Source organism: Mus pahari, chromosome 7, assembly GCF_900095145.1.
Source record: "Mus pahari chromosome 7, PAHARI_EIJ_v1.1, whole genome shotgun sequence".
Taxonomy (NCBI): domain Eukaryota; kingdom Metazoa; phylum Chordata; class Mammalia; order Rodentia; family Muridae; genus Mus; species Mus pahari.
The window spans coordinates 96,111,781-96,132,994 of record NC_034596.1 but is presented as its reverse complement, the minus strand read 5'-3'; the positions used below and the strand labels follow the sequence as shown (position 1 = coordinate 96,132,994).

Sequence of the window (21,214 nt, the reverse complement as noted above, 5' to 3'; positions counted from 1 at the left end):
AGTGCTGGGATTAAAGATAGTCAGCTTTTGACTGGAGAGTTGGAGTCTTGTTATTATATGTTCTTCTTTTCAATCTTAGAACAGCTTTGGTTCGGAAACAGGTCATATAATAAATGTTAATTAAAGATAAATGAATGCAACAGTGGAGAAGGATGATGGATAAATGTTGATCAAATACAAAATTACCTATACATGAGAGACATGAGTTCTGGTGTTGTCTATTAGGATGACTATGGATCATAGTACTAATGTATATTTCATAATATCTATAAGAGAGGATTTTGGATGCTATCACTGCAATAAACATTTGTGATGATCTAACTACCCTGCCTTGAACATTACATAGTATGTACATGAATTGAAATATCACAGTGTACCTTACAAATATGTAAAATTACTAGGTATCGATTAAAAATTTAAAGGTAATGGACAATATACAAATTTAGAAAATGTAATTTTGAATGTGTATAGGTAGGCAGGCTGTGTGTGTGTGTGTGTGTGTGTGTGTGTGTGTATAGATGTGTGCATGCAAGTACATAGAAGTCCAGAAACTTCACGTCCCTGGAGCTTGAGTTTACAGGCTGCTGGGAGCTGCCTGATAGGGCTGCTGAGAACGGATGAAGGCCCTGGAAGAACATATTCTTACCCACTAGGCCATCTCTCCAGCCCTGACAGTATACAACTTTGAAGGGAATCTAAAAGTTGTTTTGGTCAAACCAAAGATTATTCTGTACTAAGGTAGAGATCTTATGGATAAAATTATTTTCTCTTTACTTTGTTTTGAGACAAGGTCTCATGTCTCTTAGGCTGATGTCAAACTTCCTGTGTAGTCAAGGATGATCTTGAACTTCCGATCCTCCTGTCCCTAAGTGCTAACATTACAGGTTTTATGCATTGCTGGGCTCATAATCAAGGATACCTAAATGCTACACAGTCACCCCACTACTAATGGGACTACATCCTTAGCCCTGTATAAAATCATATGGATTTAGTTACTGGTTTTTTGTTTTTGAAACAGGTGTCACTATATAGCTCTCCCTGTTCTGGGACTCACTATGTAGATCAGGCTGACTTCAAACTCACAGAGATCCACCTGCCTCTCTCTGCCTCTGCCTCTGCCTCTGCCCCTGCCTCCCAAGTTCTGGGATTAAGGGCATGTGCCTCTATGGCCAGCATAAAATTATTTTAAAAAGGTGTTTAGTGGCATTAGTACTGGGGAACTTTCTATCATCTTAGAAAGCTGCTTAGTTATCCTCATATTTGTATTTTGCTTAACTAGTGAAATATTCTATTTTTCCATCTTTATTTTTTTGATCTATTATTAGCCTTAGTTATATATAGAGTTCTTGACTGATATCTCTTATTTATTATGTAATAATAAAGACTTTGAAGAGTGTATGGAGTTCTTTTTTTTTTTTTAAAGATTTATTTATTATTATATATAAGTACACTGTAACTGTCTTCAGATACATCAGAAGAGGGCGTCAGATCTCATTACGGATGGTTGTGAGCCACCATGTGGTTGCTGGGATTTGAACTCAGGACCTTCGGAAGAGCAGTCGGTGCTCTTAACCACTGAGCCATCTCTCCAACACAGTGTATGGAGTTCTTAATCAGACTACTTCTCGGAAATGTTCATGTTTTACAAATAATAAACTTTTTTTTTTGTTGTTTTCTTTTTTTCGAGACAGGGTTTCTCTGTGTAGCCCTGGCTGTCCTGGAACTCACTCTGTAGACCGGCTGGCCTTGAACTCAGAAATCCGCCTGCCTCTGCCTCCCGAGTGCTTGGATTAAAGGCGTGCGCCACCACGCCCGGCTATAATAAACTTTTAATAAAGCTTGTGATTTTGTTTTTTAAAAAGAAGAAAATCAGTGTAATTATTTTTTAATCCTCTTTTTCTAGACTAAGGTGCAGGGAGCACAAAGCTCTGATCAAACTGAAATCTGCAAACTACAAAATATTATTAAGGTAAATCAAACTACTGATTGTTATATCTGCTATACATCTAATATCTGTAGATTATAAAAATATATACCAAATTAGGACTCTTAGTTATAAATGATTGTATAGATGATAATACTCAACTGTTCTATTTTTCAACTGTTTTATTCTTTACAAATAAAATACATCCAAGAACATTTGCCTTAAAATGTTTTCTCAGTTATCCTAAGTCTGTGTGTTTTTCTGTCTCTCATATTCCCAGTTTGATGACATTTTTAAGGTTTGAGTTTAAAGAATATTGACTAGAATGCTAACTTTTACTGTAAGTAATTATTTTACCTTAGTGATAGAATTTTGCTGGGTTTTTTTGTTGTTGTTGTCAAATTTCTTTTATTTTCTTGGTTATATATATTTATCATGACAAGAATTGTTTTAAATTATTGTCAGGTATAGAACTTTTAGTTTGGCTTAAAGCTATGTTACAAGTGTAGATCAGGACCTGGAGAGATGTTTATTAGCATATGTAGAGGACAATTGAGCAGGAGAATAATAGCAGAAGGAAAACCTGTATGGATCGAGTCTGTAAGAGCAAGGTGGTGTCTCACAGTTTAGATGGCAGAACTGAACAATACACATAGCATTCTAATACCAGGGCCCTGCTGGAAACCTGCACTGTATTCCAAAGAATAAGAACACGACTAGCTGTGCTCATTATCAGATGTTCACAGTGGCCCCACTGCTTTCAAGATCTAAGATTAGCCGGAAAGCTGGACGTGACTTTATGCACATGTAATCTAAGTCCTAGGGAAGCTGCAGCAGGAGGATCATCGCAAACTCAAGGCAAGCCTGGGCTATGTATTGAGTTCCTGACCAACCAGAGCTATGTAGCAAGAAAGTCCTGACTCAGCACAACAAAACAAAGGCAGGTTCTTGGCTCAAGTATTGAGGGAATGTGTCCTAAAGAAAAGAAGATACTCTTGGCTGCAGGTATAAGGGATTATTTTGCCCATGTTTTGTTCCATTGTATTCTTGATGTTTCTCCACTAAAAATAGAACAACTTCTTAAACTCTAAGGCAGCATGGACCCATCAGAATTGTCCTAATTTGGGGACTGTGGTTGAATGCTTTTTAGCTTTAATATGTTCAGATAGTCTATCTTAATAATACGAACTTTTAAACAGTGAAATAAGACACTTTTTTGGATTATTTATTGATCATGTACATTCTTAACTTTGTTCCTGTTTTCTAAGGAACTTAAACAGAACAGAAGTCAGGAAATTGATGACCATCAGCATGAGATGTCAGTCCTGCAGAATGCTCATCAACAGAAACTGACAGAGATAAGTCGTCGGCATCGAGAGGAGTTAAGTGACTACGAAGAGCGAATCGAAGAACTGGAAAATCTGTTACAGCAAGGTTATAAGTTTACTAATGTCACAGATTAGATGACTTTTTTTTTTTTTTTTTGGTTTTTCGAGACAGGGTTTCTCTGTATAGCCTTGGCTGTCCTGGAACTCACTCTGTAGACCAGGCTGGCCTCGAACTCAGAAATCGCCTGCCTCTGCCTCCCAAGTGCTGGGATTAAAGGTGTGTGCCACTACGCCCGGCTCTCTAGATGACATTCTTAAATGATAAACCTTAGACAATTTATAGATCAGAATACTTTAGTAAACTTAGGCTAAGTTCCATGGAATAAAAAGTGACTCATTCTGTTCACTGCTAAGTTTGTAGTGATGCCATGGCTTTCTGGGTCTGTAGACATGAAAAGACCTTAGCACTTATATAAATAACTTACAGTTCATGGATTGCTTTGCATTGTTTCCTGATAACACTACAGCAAAAAAAAATTTTTTTTTATCTTGTTTTAAACTCAAATATATAGACTTAGTAGTTCAAATGAAGTATTTGACTTTTTATTTATTTAAAATTCTAGTAATTTAAGTGTCCAGGTTCTAAACACTCTTAAGTCTATATTATATATATCCAGCAATTTATGTTTTAGAATTTGACATTTGATTCCTCTTGTTTTTTTGATGTTTTAGGTGGCTCAGGAGTTACGGTAACTGATCACTCTAAAGTGTATGAGATGCAAAACACTATTCAGATCTTACAGATGGAAAAAGTAGAATCTACCAAAAAGATCGAAGACCTTGAGCATAAAATAAAAGAGATACATAAAAGATTGTCTTCTGCAGAACATGACCAGGAAGTCTGGAAAAAAGAACGAGAGCGGCTGGAAGTGGAAAGGAGACAGATGACTGAGCAATGTGAGCACTTGAAGCTGGAACTCAGTGAAGCCCAGCAGAGTGCTCTGCGGCAGAGTGATTCTGCGATGAAGGAGGAGATCCTCCCACACAGCTCCTCAGTCGCAGACGTCCTGAGATTGCAGCAAGCTTTGACTGGTATAAAGTGTTTGGAACTTACATTGGTGTTTCTTGGCATACTAGGTCTTTTTAGAGACAAGCACTTGAATAATTGCAAGGTTTATGGAATTAAGTTTATGGACATGATTATATATTTAGAGTAGAATTGTGGGGTTTGGATTCAGCACCAAATACTTGTCTGCTAGTAGGGGGTAAGGATTAGCAGGATGTCCCGGGCCTCCCTTCCTTATTCTTTTAGGTGTTTATATAGAAGTTAGTGACTCAGATAGCCAGGTAGATTGCTGAGAAGAGATTGTGGGTCTAGTGATTGTTATTCGTAGGTGTTGGTCTGTTTCTTTAATGTAGACAGGACTGAATACTGTCTGTAACTAATCAGAGCCCAGACTCTTCCATTAAGGAATGAGTATTAAAGGAAGTAGACAGAGCCCAGTATTCAGTCATAGCAGGAAAGAGCGGGAGGGAGTTCCTTAGCTGAGAGATGCATTGTATTGTACGTTTTGTCCCCTTTAGTACAAACTCTGTGAACTCATTCATTTCTGCTCTGAAAGTGTCCAGTTCTGTGTGCGTGTGAACACCTGTATCTGTATCCTACATGCCAGTATATCACGAGCTCCTGACTTCAATGGCCAGATTTATATATAACATGGATTTTCAACCTAAAGTTAAATTTAAAGTAAGATTATCTTCTCCTCTCCCTTCCTTGCATTCCTTCCCTAACCTTTGGGAAACAGAATTCTAGAAGTCAACCATGTTCTGTAGTTTTTAGTTCCTTGATTTCTTTCTGTGTGAGTGATATTCAGGATTAAATCCCCCAGGACCAGGGTTTCTTAAGTGCTTCAGCACTGGGAGCTGCCACTTGGGTAAGCAGAGGGTAGTTCAGAGGGGGATCTGGACCTCCAAGGAGCTCTGCTCATTTTAAGTCTATTTTCTTTTTTTTTTTTTTTTTTTTTTTTTTAAAGATTTATTTATTTATTATATGTAAGTACACTGTAGCTGTCTTGAGACACACCAGAAGAGGGCGTCAGATTTCATTATGGATGGTTGTGAGCCACCATGTGGTTTCTGGGATTTGAACTCAGGACCTCTGGAAGAGCGGTCAGTGCTCTTAACCGCTGAGCCATCTCTCCAGCCCCTTAAGTCTATTTTCTTACCATATTGATTGAGCCTTTTGAGTCTGGTTAACATAGAGCCACTCTCCTAGTCCTTCCCTCTTTTCCCATTTCTATAGCCGTGGAATTACTTCAGTCAGGAAATAACTGCTTATTTGCTGAGTTAACTGTTACAGATCTTTTAATGGAATAAGCAGAAAAATGGTTAAGAACAACAGAGTTGGGGCCTGGAGAGGCGGCTCAGTTGTTATACGTGCTTGCTGAGCAATTATGAGGAAGGGGCTTTGGATTCCTTCATCCAAATTTCAGCCTGAGCATACTGTGTGCGCCTATAACCTGAGCTTTGGGGGGAAGGAAACAGGAGGATTGCTGGCTACCATACTGGCCTAGAAACATGAGTTGGCTGCAGAAGAGACCCTGCCTTACAAGACTACTAGATAGGTGGCGAGTGACAGTGGAGGAAATACAGAACACCCTCTCTTGGCCTGTGAACAAGCATACAGATACAGTCACACTTTTAAAAACCACTCTTTAAATCACTCTTTAAAAACCAAGAAGGTTGGGTTAGGTAATAGTATTATCTTCCTTGTAGGGATGGAGTAGTTGTGTGGGCTCTGTGAGTTACTATTGTCTACAGACTTTCCTTTTGAACAGCTTCTGTTCCTATGTGAGTGTTAGAACAGTATTGGCTGTTTATTCTCTGGTTTCTGTTAGTCTTCAGTTTATCTTTTTCTTTCTATTATGCAGCTAGAATAAAGTTTTAGAAGTTCGGAGCCCCTACTTTATAGTACTTTATGGCTTTATGGGAACTTGAAGATGCACTCTGAGCTTTGTTAGTTGAACGTGATGCGTCTGGTCTTCTGGTCTGCATTTACTTCCTCAGTTTATTCCCATCGCCCAGCTTTGTAACTTAGCCATAGTGGACTCTGTGGTTCCTTTAGTCAGTCTTTTCTTAGCTCTTTCTCCATAGTTTTGCTGCATTGTCTGAACAGTGTCCCTAGTTTTCTTTTGGCCAACTAATATTACATTGACCCAGTGGAGGTCTTACGTGCACCAAGGAAGAGGAGGAGTGCCTGCTCACAGAGCCAACACTGGCTTTGTTGTAAATGCTCAGTTGTCTTGGAGTGAGTGGTAAATGAATTACTTCAGCTGCTCTCATGTTATTCTGTCTCTGGGTTCCTCTTCCAGAACCTCTTTTCTCTATGGATCTGTATGTAGTACAGTATTACCAAATTGCTTTATCTAAGGTGATTAAATAATTATACTGTTAAGGTATAAATTTTACTTACTGCTTTTCAAGGTTTTTTTTTTCGGTTTTTTTTTTTTAATTTGTTTTGTTTTAAATAACAATCGTAGACCTTATACTATTCAAACTAATGGGTGTATTTTGAAACATAATTGATAGTATTTTTATCAGGACAGTAGATTAGTGCCTCATCCAGAGCACAGTAATGATTCTTACACTTTCCTTAAGCACTGGCTTTCTGCATGGTTTTAAACTTATAACTTACTTGTTACAGTCATCAAAGAAATAGAGAATGGCAGAAGTGTTTTTATTTCAAATGGTCAACCTGCTTGCTAGTTGTTCTATAAATATACTTTGTTTACTATACCTCTGAGCTTAATGTGGGAGGCAATTATTCAACTATTCTAAGTAATGTCAGGTTCATTCATTGTTTTTACAGATGCTGAAAACGAAATAATGAGACTAAGTAGTTTAAACCAGGTAACTTTTTGTTTTGTGTGTGTGTGTGTGTGTGTGTGTGTGTGTGTACGCGTGTGGAGGCTCCTTCCAACTTTACGTGGGTTCCTGCTATCAAACATGACGCCAGGTTTGCGCAGCACGTGCCTTTACTTGCTGAGTCATCACCAGCCCTCAGCTGGGTTTTAGTTCAAATTTCTTTGTAATCACACATTGGTTTGTTTTTGTTTTTGTTTTTGTTTTTTCATATATATATATAGAGAGAGAGTCAGGATTTTACTATGTAGCTTTTGCTATCCTAAAACTGTAGGACAGGCTGTAGATCAGGCTGGCCCAAAGTCTTAGAGATCTACTTGCCAGGGGCCTCCTGAGTGCTGGGATTAAAGGTGTCTGCCACCACTGCCTGGCTTTTTTTTTTTTTTAATGTTATAAATGAAAGAATGTCTAAAATGATGGACTGATTCTAAACTGTCCAACTGAATTATTTTAATCTTTAGATGCTATTAGAGATATACTGAGTAGAACTGCACAATTATGTAACCAGATTGCTTTCTTGTAAGTTGAAAATTCTGTTATCTTAAAATACTTTAACATTTTCATAGGATATCAATCTTGCTGAAGACAATCAGAAACTTCAATTGTGTGTCCAAACTTTAGAAAAAGAGAAGTCTTTACTGAGTCAAGAAAAGGTAGGTGCTATTAAGATGGTGTGGAATTAAAATGGTGTGTGACATAGGTCACAGCATGTGTCAGTTTCTAGGACAGTGGAATGTTTAGTGATAGAGTCCTCAGAACTAGACTGAGCTCATTGATATGCTTGCCAAGCCAGGTTGGAGGATCTGGGCAAGGTTCAGAGTATGAGAGGTTGACCAGATTATATGTGTAAACAGAAACCAGTGGGCGTACAGATAGGAGCAGAAAAGAAATGGTTTCTGATCGAGTCTCTACAGCAGCACCTACATAGGCAGGAGGAGAGCCTTCATGGTGGGTAGGAATAAGAATATTGGTGAGCAGTAAAGAAGGGTAGTTTTGCTGTTAGAAATGGAATCTTTTTTTGTATATGTTAGTAGCAAAGATGGAATACAGTGCTATGATACACTGTTTGGTAGGGAGAAACATTATGTTTGTGTCTCTGGGAATTAATTTTTTATCAATGACAGATACTTTGGTAGAGGCAGCTATAAATTGATTAAAGACTAGAATTTGAACTCAGTTTAAATTGTGAATTTTTAAAAATAATATTTTTATGGGTGAATGTATTTAGTAATACATGCTGAAAACTTATACCTTTGTTATATGGCCTCTTTCCCAGAGACAGTCTGTGTTAAAAATCCCTAGAATACTTTTCTATATTATAAAGAAAATATTAATAACATTATTAATATTTAATATATGTTAATACATGTCTGGCTTTGCATATATATCCTTAAAAAATACCAGTGTTACCGTACTACATACACTGTTTTTATATCCCTAAACATTTTAGTTTTAGCTTCTTTTCACATCAGCATATAGGCAGTACTCTTAGAGACATGATAGGCCTTTTAATTCTAAGTTGTTTGTGTACAGCCCTGGACATGGTGAAAGATCTTTCCTGCCATTCGTTCTGTCTATGGAATGGCAGCAGTGACTCATTGTCTTTATTGCTATGTACATACATCTTCTGGTTTTGTTCCCACCAAGTCCTGCTCTTTATCTAGCTGGCTCAAGTACACTTTAAGGTTGTAGACCTCTTCACATATGCTGAAGGGCCTGCTGACTTTTCTTATATTTTCAGTTTTCTGATCACTATTTCTCCTTTCTTGTGATGTTAGTATTCATTGTAATGCTTCCCTGAATTGTGTTAGTAATGCCAGATATATCTGTGCTCTTCTGATCAACCTGAAAAAAATTAGTTGTGGTTCTCCTAAATGGACAAATAACTTTAGGAAGATTTAAGAAAATATGTTCTTCCTTTTCTTTCTTCCTATTGTACAATTTACATATTTTTGTTTTATGTGTATAAGTGTTTTGCCTGCATGTAGTTTGTGTGCCACACGCATGTTTGGTGCCTATTGAGGCCAAAGAGATCAGATGCCTTGAGACTCCAGTATACAGGCTGTTGTAGTATTGGGATCCCAGCTTTAGTCCTCTATAAGAGCAAGGCCTCTTACCTGCTGGGCTGTCTCTCCCTATCATCCTCCTTTTTGTTACTGTTTTTGAGATAAGATCTCACTCTGTATCCTAGACTGTCCTGTCTTGTAATTCCCTATATAGCCTCAGACTGGTCTCAAATATATAGCAGTTCCCTTGTCTAGCCCTATAAGTACTGGAGTGACAGGCATTAGCCCCCACATTTGGCTCAGAATTATCATTTGGATTAAGGTGATAGACATACTCTCATACAGTTTTATAGACCTCTTTTGCATGTATTTTTTTTGAAGGAAATTGAGATTATTTCTTTCAAAGTAGATCCCAGAAAAGTTTAATTTAAGATGGCTTTATATTAGTACAAAATTTAAAGCAGACGTAATTGTGGGAAAATGATGTTAAGTCGTAGAGAACTGTCTAATTTCTTAGGTTTTCAAGAAAATCGTTATTACATAGTAGAGTATTAATGCACGTGTAGGTCCATGTTTAGTAATGTTGGGTCTGTGAGAGGGGAACCTGGCCTGCTTGCTCAGAAGTAAAGGAAGCAGAGAGGTACATTCTTCAGTTAAGAGAAAGTTTTGTATTTCAGCAGAATCAAATCATTGGTAAGTTCCTTTAATGAGAAAGGATGACTTTTATTTTCTAATTAGAGCTATAGTTTGATTAAGTACTGATTTTTTTTTTCAATTTTATTTAGTCTGGCTGGGTATTAGAGAGTGGAAATAAATAGCTGGGAGGTTGGGGGCTTTTAATAAAATTGTATATGGTCAGCATGGGTTTAGGGACTAGAAAAGTCTCTGCACTGAGAATGGTCCTCTGCAAAGAAGGTAGAGCTAGAAAGTGAATGCAGAAGTGTTCTCATTGGTGCTGTAAGTAAAACTACATGACTGGAGGCTGTGCGTTCCAATACAAAGGATTTAGGAGAACTGGCCCAGGCATGTTTATTTATGTCTGTTTGACCTTTGGAGGTCTCTTCATGAATGATGGTATGTACTGCTTCCCCTGTCCTCTTTTCCTTTAAGGAAGAACTTCAGATATCACTTTCCAAACTGAGCAGTGAGTATGAAGTCATTAAAAGTACAGCTACAAGGGACTTAGATTTGTTTTCTCAAGTACATGACTTAAAACATAACCTGGAGGTGAAGGAGCAAGAACTGAACCAGAGTATTCATGAAAATGAAATACTTATGGCTGAATTAGAAGAACTGGACAAGCAGAACCAAGAGGCTACTAAGGTAACAGTGCATTCCTTATGATGAGGCCTGAGGGGCATACTTCTAGTCGTCTAGGTGCTGAACTATTAGACAGGGACAGTATTTTGTGGTTTCTTTTTTTATTTGTTTATGATCTGATGAGAGACTAACCTTTGTCTTCAAAGTGCTAGTTACTACAGTATGTATTGATTTGAAGCTATTCTACTCTGAGTTAGGGGATGTGAACAAGTTAGCACCGCTTTGTGAGTGCTATACATAGACAGGCAGCAGCTGTGGGCTACTGTTTGTTGAAACCTGTTCTCACATTTAAAAGTTGGAAACAGAATATGTATAATGTTTAAAAAAAGCTAGATTTTTTTTTTTATTTTAGATTCTTACTCCTAAAAGATAAAATTGACTTTTTGTAAGTTATTTTGTGAGACATGGTGGGATAGAAAATTGTTTTTTGAGTAGATTAAAATTATTAGATTATTATTCTACTATATATGAAATTTTATAAAATTTGTTTTGACTCTAACATGAGAAAAGTTACTGTGTAAATTAATTTTTCTTTTAGCATGTGATTTTGATAAAAGATCAGCTATCAAAACAACAAAGTGAAGGAGATAGTGTCATCAAGAAACTGAAAGAAGAGCTAGATGATGAAAAGCAGAGAACCCATCAACTTGAGGATGATAAAATGAGTATTATTAAAGAGTTAAACATACAGAAAGAAAAGCTAACTCACAGTGAACAGGCCCTAAGTGATTTACAGTTAATCAAACAGAAGCTTGAAGATAAAGTAGAAGATTTAGTAGGTCAGCTAAGTAAATCAGAGAAAAATAATTTCGACATTCAGAAGGAGAACCGTGAACTGAGGGAACACATCAGACAAAGTGAAGAGGGGCTGTCTACAGTCAGGAGCGAGTTAACTCAGTCCCAAACCCAGGGCTCCAGCAGCAACTTGAAGGATGACTTACTTAAAGAAAGGGACACTGAAGTTCAAAATTTAAAGCAAAATCTTTCGGAAGTAAAACAGCTCAATGAACATTTAGAGCAAGTTGCTTTTGATCTCAGAACAGAAAATGAAGAGTTGCTTGAAGCATATGAAGAGGTAAGAAATCAGTTGGAAGAATCTGTTGCTGGCAACAAGCAGATTTCTCTGGAAAAAACTGATATGCCGGAATGGGAAAAGGCACAGCTAGAAACAGAGCTGTGTCGAGCTGAAAAGAGGGTGTTGGAAGAAGAGCGGAAGTACGAGCAAACTGTCGTCAAGGAACTGTCCGGTACGAGGAGCCCCGATACCTCCGCCTTACAGCTGGAACAGGAGCGCTTAATTCAACTCAATCAAGAGAAAGACTTTGAAATAGCAGAACTCAAAAAAAGTATTGAGCAAATGGATACTGATCATAAACGAACCAAGGAGACTTTGTCATCTAGTTTAGAAGAGCAGAAACAATTGACACAACTTATAAACGAGAAGGAGATTTGTATTGTGAAACTTAAAGAAAAAAGTTCAGAACTGCAGAAGGAATTAGACAGATGTGCTCAGACCTTAAGGAAAAATGAGACTCTAAGGCAGACCATAGAAGAAAAGGATAGAAGTCTTGGATCCATGAAAGAAGAGAACAATCACTTGCAAGAGGAGCTGGAGCGGCTTCGGGAGCAGCAGAGTCGGGTAGTGCCTGTGCCTGAGCCCAGAACCCTTGACAACACTATAGAGCTAGAATCTGAGCTGTCTCAGCTGCACATAATCAAGGATCATCTGGAAGAAGAAATTAAACATCACCAGAAGATGATTGAAGATCAAAACCAGAATAAGATGCAACTACTCCAGTCTCTACAGGAGCAGAAGAAAGAAATGGATGAGTTTAAATACCAGCATGAACAAATGAGTATCACACACACACGACTTTTTTTAGAAAAAGATGAGGAAATTAAGAACTTGCAAAAAACAATTGAACAAATAAAAGCCCAGTTGCATGAAGAAAGACAGGATAGTCAAACAGAGAATTCTGATATTTTTCAAGAAACAAAAGTTCAGAGCCTTAATATAGAAAATGGAAGTGAAAAACATGATCTCTCTAAAGCTGAAACAGAAAAGTTAGTGAAGGGGATAAAAGAGAGGGAGCTGGAGATTAAGCTTCTGAATGAAAAGAATATCTCGCTAACTAAACAGATTGATCAGCTGTCCAAAGATGAGGTCGGCAAGCTCACTCAGATTATCCAGCAGAAGGACTTGGAGATACAGGCTCTTCATGCCAGGATCTCCTCTGCTTCCTACTCACAGGATGTTGTATACCTTCAGCAGCAGCTGCATGCATATGCTATGGAAAGAGAGAAAGTGATGCTTGTTTTGAATGAGAAGACGAGGGAAAATAGCCAGCTAAAAACAGAATATCATAAGGTGATCGATATTATTAGTGCCAAAGAAGCAGCCCTTATTAAGCTGCAAGATGAGAATAAAAAAATGTCCACTAGATTTGAAAGTAGCGGTCAAGATATGTTTAAAGAAACTATTCAGAATTTATCCCGGATCATTCGAGAAAAGGACATTGAGATAGATGCACTGAGTCAGAAGTGCCAGACCCTGCTGACAGTCTTGCAGACTTCTGGCACAGGTAGTGAGGCTGGAGGGGTTAACAGTAACCAGTTTGAGGAGCTCTTACAGGAGCGGGATAAACTAAAGCAGCAGGTGAAGAAAATGGAGGAGTGGAAGCAACAAGTGATGACCACCGTCCAGAACATGCAGCACGAGTCTGCCCAGCTCCAGGAAGAACTTCACCAACTTCAGGCACAAGTTTCGGTTGACAGTGATAACAATTCTAAACTGCAAGTGGACTACACAGGCCTGATCCAAAGTTATGAGCAGAATGAAACCAAACTTAAGAACTTTGGGCAGGAATTGGCACAAGTTCAGCATAGCATAGGGCAGCTTTGTAATACCAAGGACCTTCTTTTAGGAAAACTTGATATTATGTCTCCCCAGCTCTCCTCTGGCTCATCACTTACCTGTCAGTCAGCAGAGCCTCTTAGAGCAAGCCAGTCTTCTGAGCCTCACGAGTCTTCTCAGTTGCTTCAACAAGAAGTAGATGATCTGAGAAAATCACTGCAGGAGAAAGATGCCACAATTAGAACGCTCCAGGAAAACAATCACAGACTGTCTGACTCTGTTGCTGCTTCCTCGGAGGTAGAACGAAGAGAGCACGAGCAAACTGATTCAGAAATTAAGCAGCTAAAGGGGAAACAAGAGGTTCTACAAAACTTGCTTAAGGAAAAAGACCTCTTAATCAAAGCCAAAAGTGACCAATTACATTCTTCAAATGAAAACCTTGCTAACAAAGTGAATGAAAACGAGCTTTTGAGGCAGGCAGTGACAAATTTGAAGGAGAGAATTTTGATTTTAGAAATGGACATTTCTAAATTAAAAGGGGAAAATGAAAAAATAGTAGAAGCATCCAAGGGGAAGGAAACAGAATATCAGGCGTTACAAGAGACCAACATGAAGTTTTCCATGATGTTACGAGAAAAAGAGTTTGAATGCCATTCAATGAGAGAAAAGGCACTTGCTTTTGAGCAACTACTGAAAGAAAAAGAACAGGTATGTTTTGATGAAGTATGTAGAAAAATGCTAAGGACAAAGGAACCTTTGTAATATGCTTTTTTAAATGCTGTTTCTAAGGAGGACTAAGCTTGTTCATTTAGTAATACTTATTTTAGGCTATTTTGGTTTGTGTGCAGTTTCCTTAGACATTTTAGAAATGTCTTCCCCAAATTACTAGATATTTTCAAATTATGTTGTAGTAGATTAATTCTTCATAGACTCCTAAATACAAAACAAAGATTCAGTAGTGAGTAACATTTTCCCTATAATAGAACTGAATTATCAGAGCGTTTCTTAAGGGGATGATAGAGATCAACCCCAGGACCTTGTGCACTAGGAAAACATTTTATTTTATTTTATTTATTTATTTTTTTTTTTTGGTTTTTTGAGACGGGGTTTCTCTGTTTAGCCCTGGCTGTCCTGGAACTCACTCTGTAGACCAGGCTGGCCTCGAACTCAGAAATCCGCCTGTCTCTGCCTCCCAAGTGCTGGGATTAAAGGCGTGCGCCACCACGCCCGGCCTAGGAAAACATTCTATTTCTAAGCTATTTACTTGACTTATCAGAGGGAAGTTTTGAAGTCATTTTAATTACATTTTAGGCATATTTCAGTAGGTTTTAGAAATGGCCAACGTTTTAGAGATTCCTGTATGAAAGGACCATGAGCTGCAGTAAAACTACTTTTTACATTGTGACTTCTGTGTGCATATAGTTGTATGTGTGAGAGAAACTGAAAAGTTGAGAACCCAAAATGATCTGTGTAATGTGTAATAAACTATTAGAAAAACTATGCTGGGTGATCCATTAAATTGATTGTGTGTGCTCCTGGCATAGTGAACCTGTGGAAGTCAGAGAATATCTTTATATCTCGTTCTCCACCGTGTGAGTTCCCCAGGTCAGATTCAAGTCATTAGGCTTTGCTGCCTTTCCTCACTGAGCTGTGCTGCTGGCTCTAGATTGTCTCTAATGGATCAATCCACAATTTGAAAAGTGTTTGCAGTTAATAGTTCCTTAGACGGAATAAGCTCTGCAAATACCCTTCCCCAGCTCTGTTGCTGATAGTTTTCCTCCTTTCTCAGCAGGTAATATTGGAATGTTTTGGTCGTATTGGGTTGTTTATTCACTCATGAGATGGAGGGTCTCAGCAGTGAACTGTAAAGTGTCAGTTCCTTCTGCTGTGGTCACTGGCTTGTATGCTTACCTCAAGCTCCTCTACTAAGCTTGCTTTAGTAGCTTTTTACATATTCACTGTAGTGAGAATACCTGAAGATTTATCATGATCTGTAAGTACTATATGTAGCATGTCTTTGGAGTTACTTTTTAGTGTGAGTTCTATACTTTGGTAGAAAACATTTGGAAAGGAGATGATAGGCAAAACAACTGTTCAGCCACAGTTTATTTTTTCTTTTGGCTATGCTGAGGTTGAACCTAGGGCCTCATGCTTTCTAGGGAGGCAGTGTGCCATGGACTTACATCCCCAGTCCAGCATCTGCTTCTTGAACATGTGTTGCTAGGCACAGGATTCAGCGTTGTTTGATTTTTTGCCAGTTATATTTTCCTGTAAGAGTCCTGGATTATCTCATCAAAAGGTATACTGTTCGGCCAGACATGGTGGTCCATGGAAACGTAGCACTTGGGAGATGGAGGCAGGAGGATCAGGAGTCAGCTCGACTGTCTCATGAAGCTAACCTAGGTTTTTCAGATCTCATCTTTAATGGTACTGGTCTGTACTGGTTTATAATTGCTTTACAAGGTCTTAGAGTGTGAACCTTCCCACTGTCCTTTGACTATGGTGGGTGTAGTACCTTTCGGTTCTAAGAGCACACCTGGGAGGTGGGACAGTGATGTCTTTTTTACTTTAATTTTAGGCTCTTTTTAAAGTGCAGTTTTGGCATTTGGTGTCATTTCCTTTTATTGTATTGACATCTAGAGATCTAAATTATGCAGATTATATTGAAGATCTATATTAAGTATTTTATTACTTGACTGTACTTAGTATTACCTAAATAATTTTTTAAAAGGACTTTCTTTTTTTTTTTTTTTTTAAAGATTTATTTATTTATTATATGTAAGTACACTGTAGCTGTCTTCAGACACTCCAGAAGAGGGCATCAGATCTTGTTATGGATGGTTATGAGCCACCATGTGGTTGCTGGGATTTGAACTCCAGACCTTTGGAAGAGCAGTCGGGTGCTCTTACCCACTGAGCCATCTCACCAGCCCTAAAAGGACTTTCTTTATGTAATTTAAAGGTACCTTTGTTTAACCTATACAGCTTGAGCAGCTTTAGGCAAAATTCAGAAATGGTCCAAAGTCCGAGACTTTGATGTCCAACCTGATGATGAGCCACCTCACAGGGTTTATATATTGTTACCACCTTCCTCTTCTGAGTTGTTCCCTGAACCTTAGGTATAGATTTTGTGTTATAGATAAATTAATTCTGAATGGATACCTCATGATAGCTTGTTTTATTTTGGCTAGTTGTGAATTCTTATAATCATCTCTACCCACTGCAAAAATAAGCCTCTTTGAGGGGTGAAGTTGATACTTATCTGTGGGTCTAAATTAGTTTTTAGAATGGATTTAGAAACTATACTGGCTTAGTAAAGTGGGCATAGTGGGTTCTCTTTTAGGGTCTATGACCCCACTAGCCACAGATACTTGGCTAGGTTTAGACTCCCAGGAGTGAATTCCCGCTTCCTGGAAGGCAGTAAATCCTATGAGTAATCTGTCTGTTACTCCCAACATACAAGTGACATGCTGTGCCATTGGTGATACCTTGACAGCTGGTCCTTGTTGTCCATAGGCTCTACAGATGAGTAGGACTACTAACTGCTTTTCTCTCTATGCTTCCTGCACCCACCTTTCCATACTGTGAGAAGCTAGTGCCCAGGGAGGGGCTTCCAGGTCAGTTCCAGTCCAGTTCCTTCAAGCCCTATGTCTAAAGTGTGTGCTGTGAGGCAGCCAAGGGCAGGGTCAGTATTTTGTGTCTGTGTGGGGGTCTCCTGGACTCTCCTTGCCAACAGCTCAAAGGGGGCGTTCCAGTGCCTAGCAGTAGGATTTTGTAGAATAAGTCGTGGCTCTGGTGGGAGGCATTATCATCCCAAGTGCTATGACTTTATTTAAACTAGCATATATATATTTTTAAGTAAACATAATGTATTGTTTTTCTATGGTTTTTTCAAATGCATTTAGTATTATTTATCATTCCTCTCTCCTCTCTTCTTCTATGTTACCCTCTCAAATTAAAAGTCCCCCCTATATTTCTTCTAGTTTCTCCTTTATATCACCCATGTCCTAATATTTTAAAATGTTTCTTTTAAAAATTTTTTTTTTAATTTATTTTTATTCTTTAATCCTTTTTTACAGTCCAGACTTCATCCCCCTCCTGGTCTGCCCCCTGACCACTCCCCATACCATACCTCCTTCTCCCCTGACCACCCTGGTCTCCAAGAGGATGTCCCCAACCCCACCCCACCAGGCCTCCCCATTCCCTGGGGCCTCAGGTCGCTCAAAGGTTAGGTGCTCACTGAGGCCAAACCAGGTAGTCCTCTGCTGCGTATATGTGTTGGGGCCTCATATCAGCTGGTGTACGCTGCCTGGTTGGTGGCTCAGTGTCTGAGAGATCTCTGGGATCCAGATCAGTTGAGACTGCTGGTCTTCCCAAGGAGCCACCTCCTCAGCTTCTTCCAGATTTTCCCCAATTTAACCACAGGGGTCACCAGCTTCCATCCATAGGTTGTATGCTAGTATTTGCATCTGACTCTTTCAGTTGCTTGTTGTGCCTCTCAAGAGGGCAGCCATGCTAGGCTTCTGACTGCAAGCCCACCACAGCATTAGTAACAGTGTCAGGGCCCCAGGACTCCCCTTGAGATGGATCCCAATTTTGGCCTACCATCCATGTTTCTTTTATTTTTCTGTCTTTTGTTTTTTTGCTTTTCAAGTACTAGGGATTGAACCTAGGGCCTCCTCACACATGCTAGGCAAGGGCTCCATCACTAAGCCAGTTTTCCAGACCCTTTGAAAACTTTCTTTTTTTCTTTTGATGGGGAGGGGGTGGGTTCTTGAGATAGAGCCTCTTACTGTGCAAACCATGTTGGCCTTGAACAGCCTCTGCTGGATTAAAGGCATGTACCTCTACACCTGGCTCCTTTTAAAACATTTCTAATGAACATTTCTTTTAGCATAGCTTTGGGTTTATAGACAAGTTGTAGAGATTGTGAAGAGAATTTTCATCTACTTAAGACAGGGTTTCTCTGAGGAGCCCTGGCTGTCCTGGAACTTGTTCTGTAGTCTTGGCTGACCTTGAACACACAGAGACGAGCCTGTCTCTGCCTCCTGAGTGCTGGGATTAAAGGTGTGAGCCACTACCACCTGGTCCAGTCTATCTCAGTATCTTACATATTTCAGCTAAATGAAGCAGCATTGCAGCAGGATCTGAAACTCCAGCTTGTTGCAAGTCTACAGTACTCATCACTCGTCCTTGCTGCAGGGTACTGAGTAGTGTAGGACACCACACTGTATGTAGATGTCACATCTCCTTCAATGTCTTTCAGAGTGTCTTTGGATTTTGTTGACTTTGTTCCTGCTAACTATATTTTAAAATTATTTAATGAAGAAAATGTCTTTTTGAAAATCTATTATTCTTTAAAGCTAAAGTTGTTTTTTCCCAAAAGGGCAAGGCTGGGGAGTTAAATCAACTTTTAAATGCAGTTAAATCAATGCAGGAGAAGACAGTTACGTTTCAACAGGAAAGAGACCAAGTTATGTTGGCCCTGAAACAGAAGCAAATGGAAAACAGTACCCTGCAGAATGAGGTATACTTTGACTGTACTGGACAGTGACTCCGTTATATGTTTAGTAACCATTACCTAAGGCAGGTGTTCTTTTCTCTTCCTCTGATGTGCTGTGGTAGAGTACAGTATTATTTAGTTTTCAAAAGGGAAAACTATGATATATACCTTTCGTATAAGAAAATTATTTCACTCATAACGTATGGAAAAAAAAGAGATTTACTAAAAAGGTACTCTGCCATAAGAGCCCAATATTTTTGTATAATTCCATTTCCTGCATAAACCCATGCAGATGAGACCTTGCAAAAGGAAAGCTTCCATAGAAATCTTTAATGTAATCTGGGAAGAACTTTTCCCTGTATAAACATACTTTGCAGTGTGTGGCATTAGTATATTAATATATTATTATATAATATATAATTGGTGTTAATAATAATTATGCTTGTTATAATTAAGTAAAACATGTTTTATATAATTAGTTAAAATATTAAAATAATTACATTTAAAATAAGTGTTATAATTAACAATTTAGTAGAAATTTAATAATATAGGTACAATATATACATTTCTATAATATGAAAAACAATTGATGTTTTGTGGGGCTTTGCATTGCATAGAAGGAAAGTAAGGAAGGCTTCTCTGCCTAGGTCCAGCGCTTACGGGACAAAGAATCCCGGCTGAACCAGGAGCTACAGAGACTGCGTGACCACCTTTTAGAGTCAGAAGACTCTCATACACGAGAAGCTTTGGCTGCAGAAGACCGAGAGGCCAAACTGAGGAAGAAGGTCTCAGTGTTGGAGGAAAAGCTGGTTTCATCCTCTAATGCAATGGAAAATGCAAGGTGAGTGTTTCTTTTTGGCATGAACTTTAACTGGTCATTTGTTGAGCCTCATGCTCAGTAAACATTTTTCTTGTTAGTTCATTTTTCATAGATGTCATCTTCTCCCTTTTACAGGTGAAGTCTTAGGGTGAAGTGGTATAAAGCTTGTTCTAGGCACACGGTGTGGGGCTCTAAAGGACCTAGAACACAAGCTTCCTGCCACTTAACCTGTCTTAGATGCTGTCACTTGCCATTTTAAGGGAATGGTCCTGAAGTACTGTCAGGTTGTATTGGCTCTGTCCAGTTCCCCAAGAGGTGATTTAGTTCATAAGGTCTTACTTTTCAGCAGACAAAGCTGTTGGCGTATGAATGTTGGACATGAAAGTGCGTGGGCAGCAGCAGGCTGGAGACATAGGTCAGCTGGAGGAGCCACCCTGTGGCTTAGTAGAAGCTTTCCGTGATTAGGTCCCTTCTTAAGTATTTACAGTTTTTGTTTTCCTCAGTATAAAGATTTGATATTTAGTGCTTGGTTTTGTTTTTGAGACAGGGTCTCACTACCTCACACTGGTTTCAGACTTGGTCTTCTCCTGCCTCTGCTTCCCAAGTGCTAGGATTACTGTCATACCTGACTGCACCCTACAAGAATATTACATTTTAGAAAAATCAAAAAAGCTAAAAAGACGTAAAGCAGAGCTCCAGTTACCCAAGATCATTCTTTGTACCAGTTTATGTCTTTTTATTTGTATGTATATAGTCTATCTCTTTAAGAGCAAAAATGAGATCATTTTATTACTACTGTTTTGTGACCTTTTTTAGTACTATGTAGTGTGTCATTGTACAGTGAGTCATCTATTTCTGCAACAGTAGTTTATGACAGCATAGCACAGCATTAATTTACCGACTCGTTTATTCCTGGACATTGCTGTTTGTGGCCTACCTGTGTTGTCCCCTGGAGCTGCACTTAGTTGTGAGCTGCCTGATGTGGCTACTGGCAATCACAGTCAGGGCCTCTTAATCACTGAGATATCTCTCTAGCCCTGGTGTGTTTTAACTTTTGAATATAACTAAGAGCATTGTTGTGAAACCTGAAAATAAACTTTCTGTGTTGATGTGAAAATATTTCTTTTTTAAAAAAAATTATTTTATTAGATATTTTCTTCATTTACATTTCTTTTTTGTGAGTAATTTATTATTATTATTATTATTATTATTATTTTATTTATTTACATTTCAAATGCTATCCCGAAAGTTCCCTATACCCCACCCCCACCCCTGCTCCCCTACTCACCCACTCCTACTACTTGGCCCAGGCGTTCCCTTGTGCTGGGTCATATAAAGTTTGCAAGACCAAGGGGCCTCTCTTCCCAGTGATGGCCGCTTAGGCCATCTTCTGCTACATATGCAGCTAGAGACACAAGCTCAGGGGGTTCCGGTTAGTTCATATTGTTGTTCCACCTACAGGGTAGCAGCCCCCTTCAGCTCCTTGGATACTTTCTCTAGCTCCTCCATTGGGGACCCTGTGTTCCATCCAATAGCTG

General features: G+C 38.8%; 1 protein-coding gene across 4 annotated transcripts in view; it reads left to right on the top strand.

Moving 5' to 3' along the window:
- The window catches only part of Trip11 (thyroid hormone receptor interactor 11), a 73,242-nt gene that overhangs the window by 16,451 nt on the left and 35,577 nt on the right, over positions 1–21,214 (top strand). For 2 of the 4 annotated variants that reach the window (XM_029540782.1, XM_029540781.1), the window contains exons 5-13: positions 1,904–1,969; positions 3,193–3,358; positions 3,985–4,344; positions 7,121–7,161; positions 7,740–7,826; positions 10,290–10,502; positions 11,038–14,061; positions 18,740–18,880; positions 19,504–19,697. In XM_029540782.1, the coding sequence (XP_029396642.1) occupies positions 1,904–1,969; positions 3,193–3,358; positions 3,985–4,344; positions 7,121–7,161; positions 7,740–7,826; positions 10,290–10,502; positions 11,038–14,061; positions 18,740–18,880; positions 19,504–19,697 (4,292 nt within the window). The remainder of the gene's footprint in view (positions 1–1,903; positions 1,970–3,192; positions 3,359–3,984; positions 4,345–7,120; positions 7,162–7,739; positions 7,827–10,289; positions 10,503–11,037; positions 14,062–18,739; positions 18,881–19,503; positions 19,698–21,214) is intronic. The other 2 variants (XM_029540784.1, XM_029540783.1) reach the window with 2 other exon arrangements.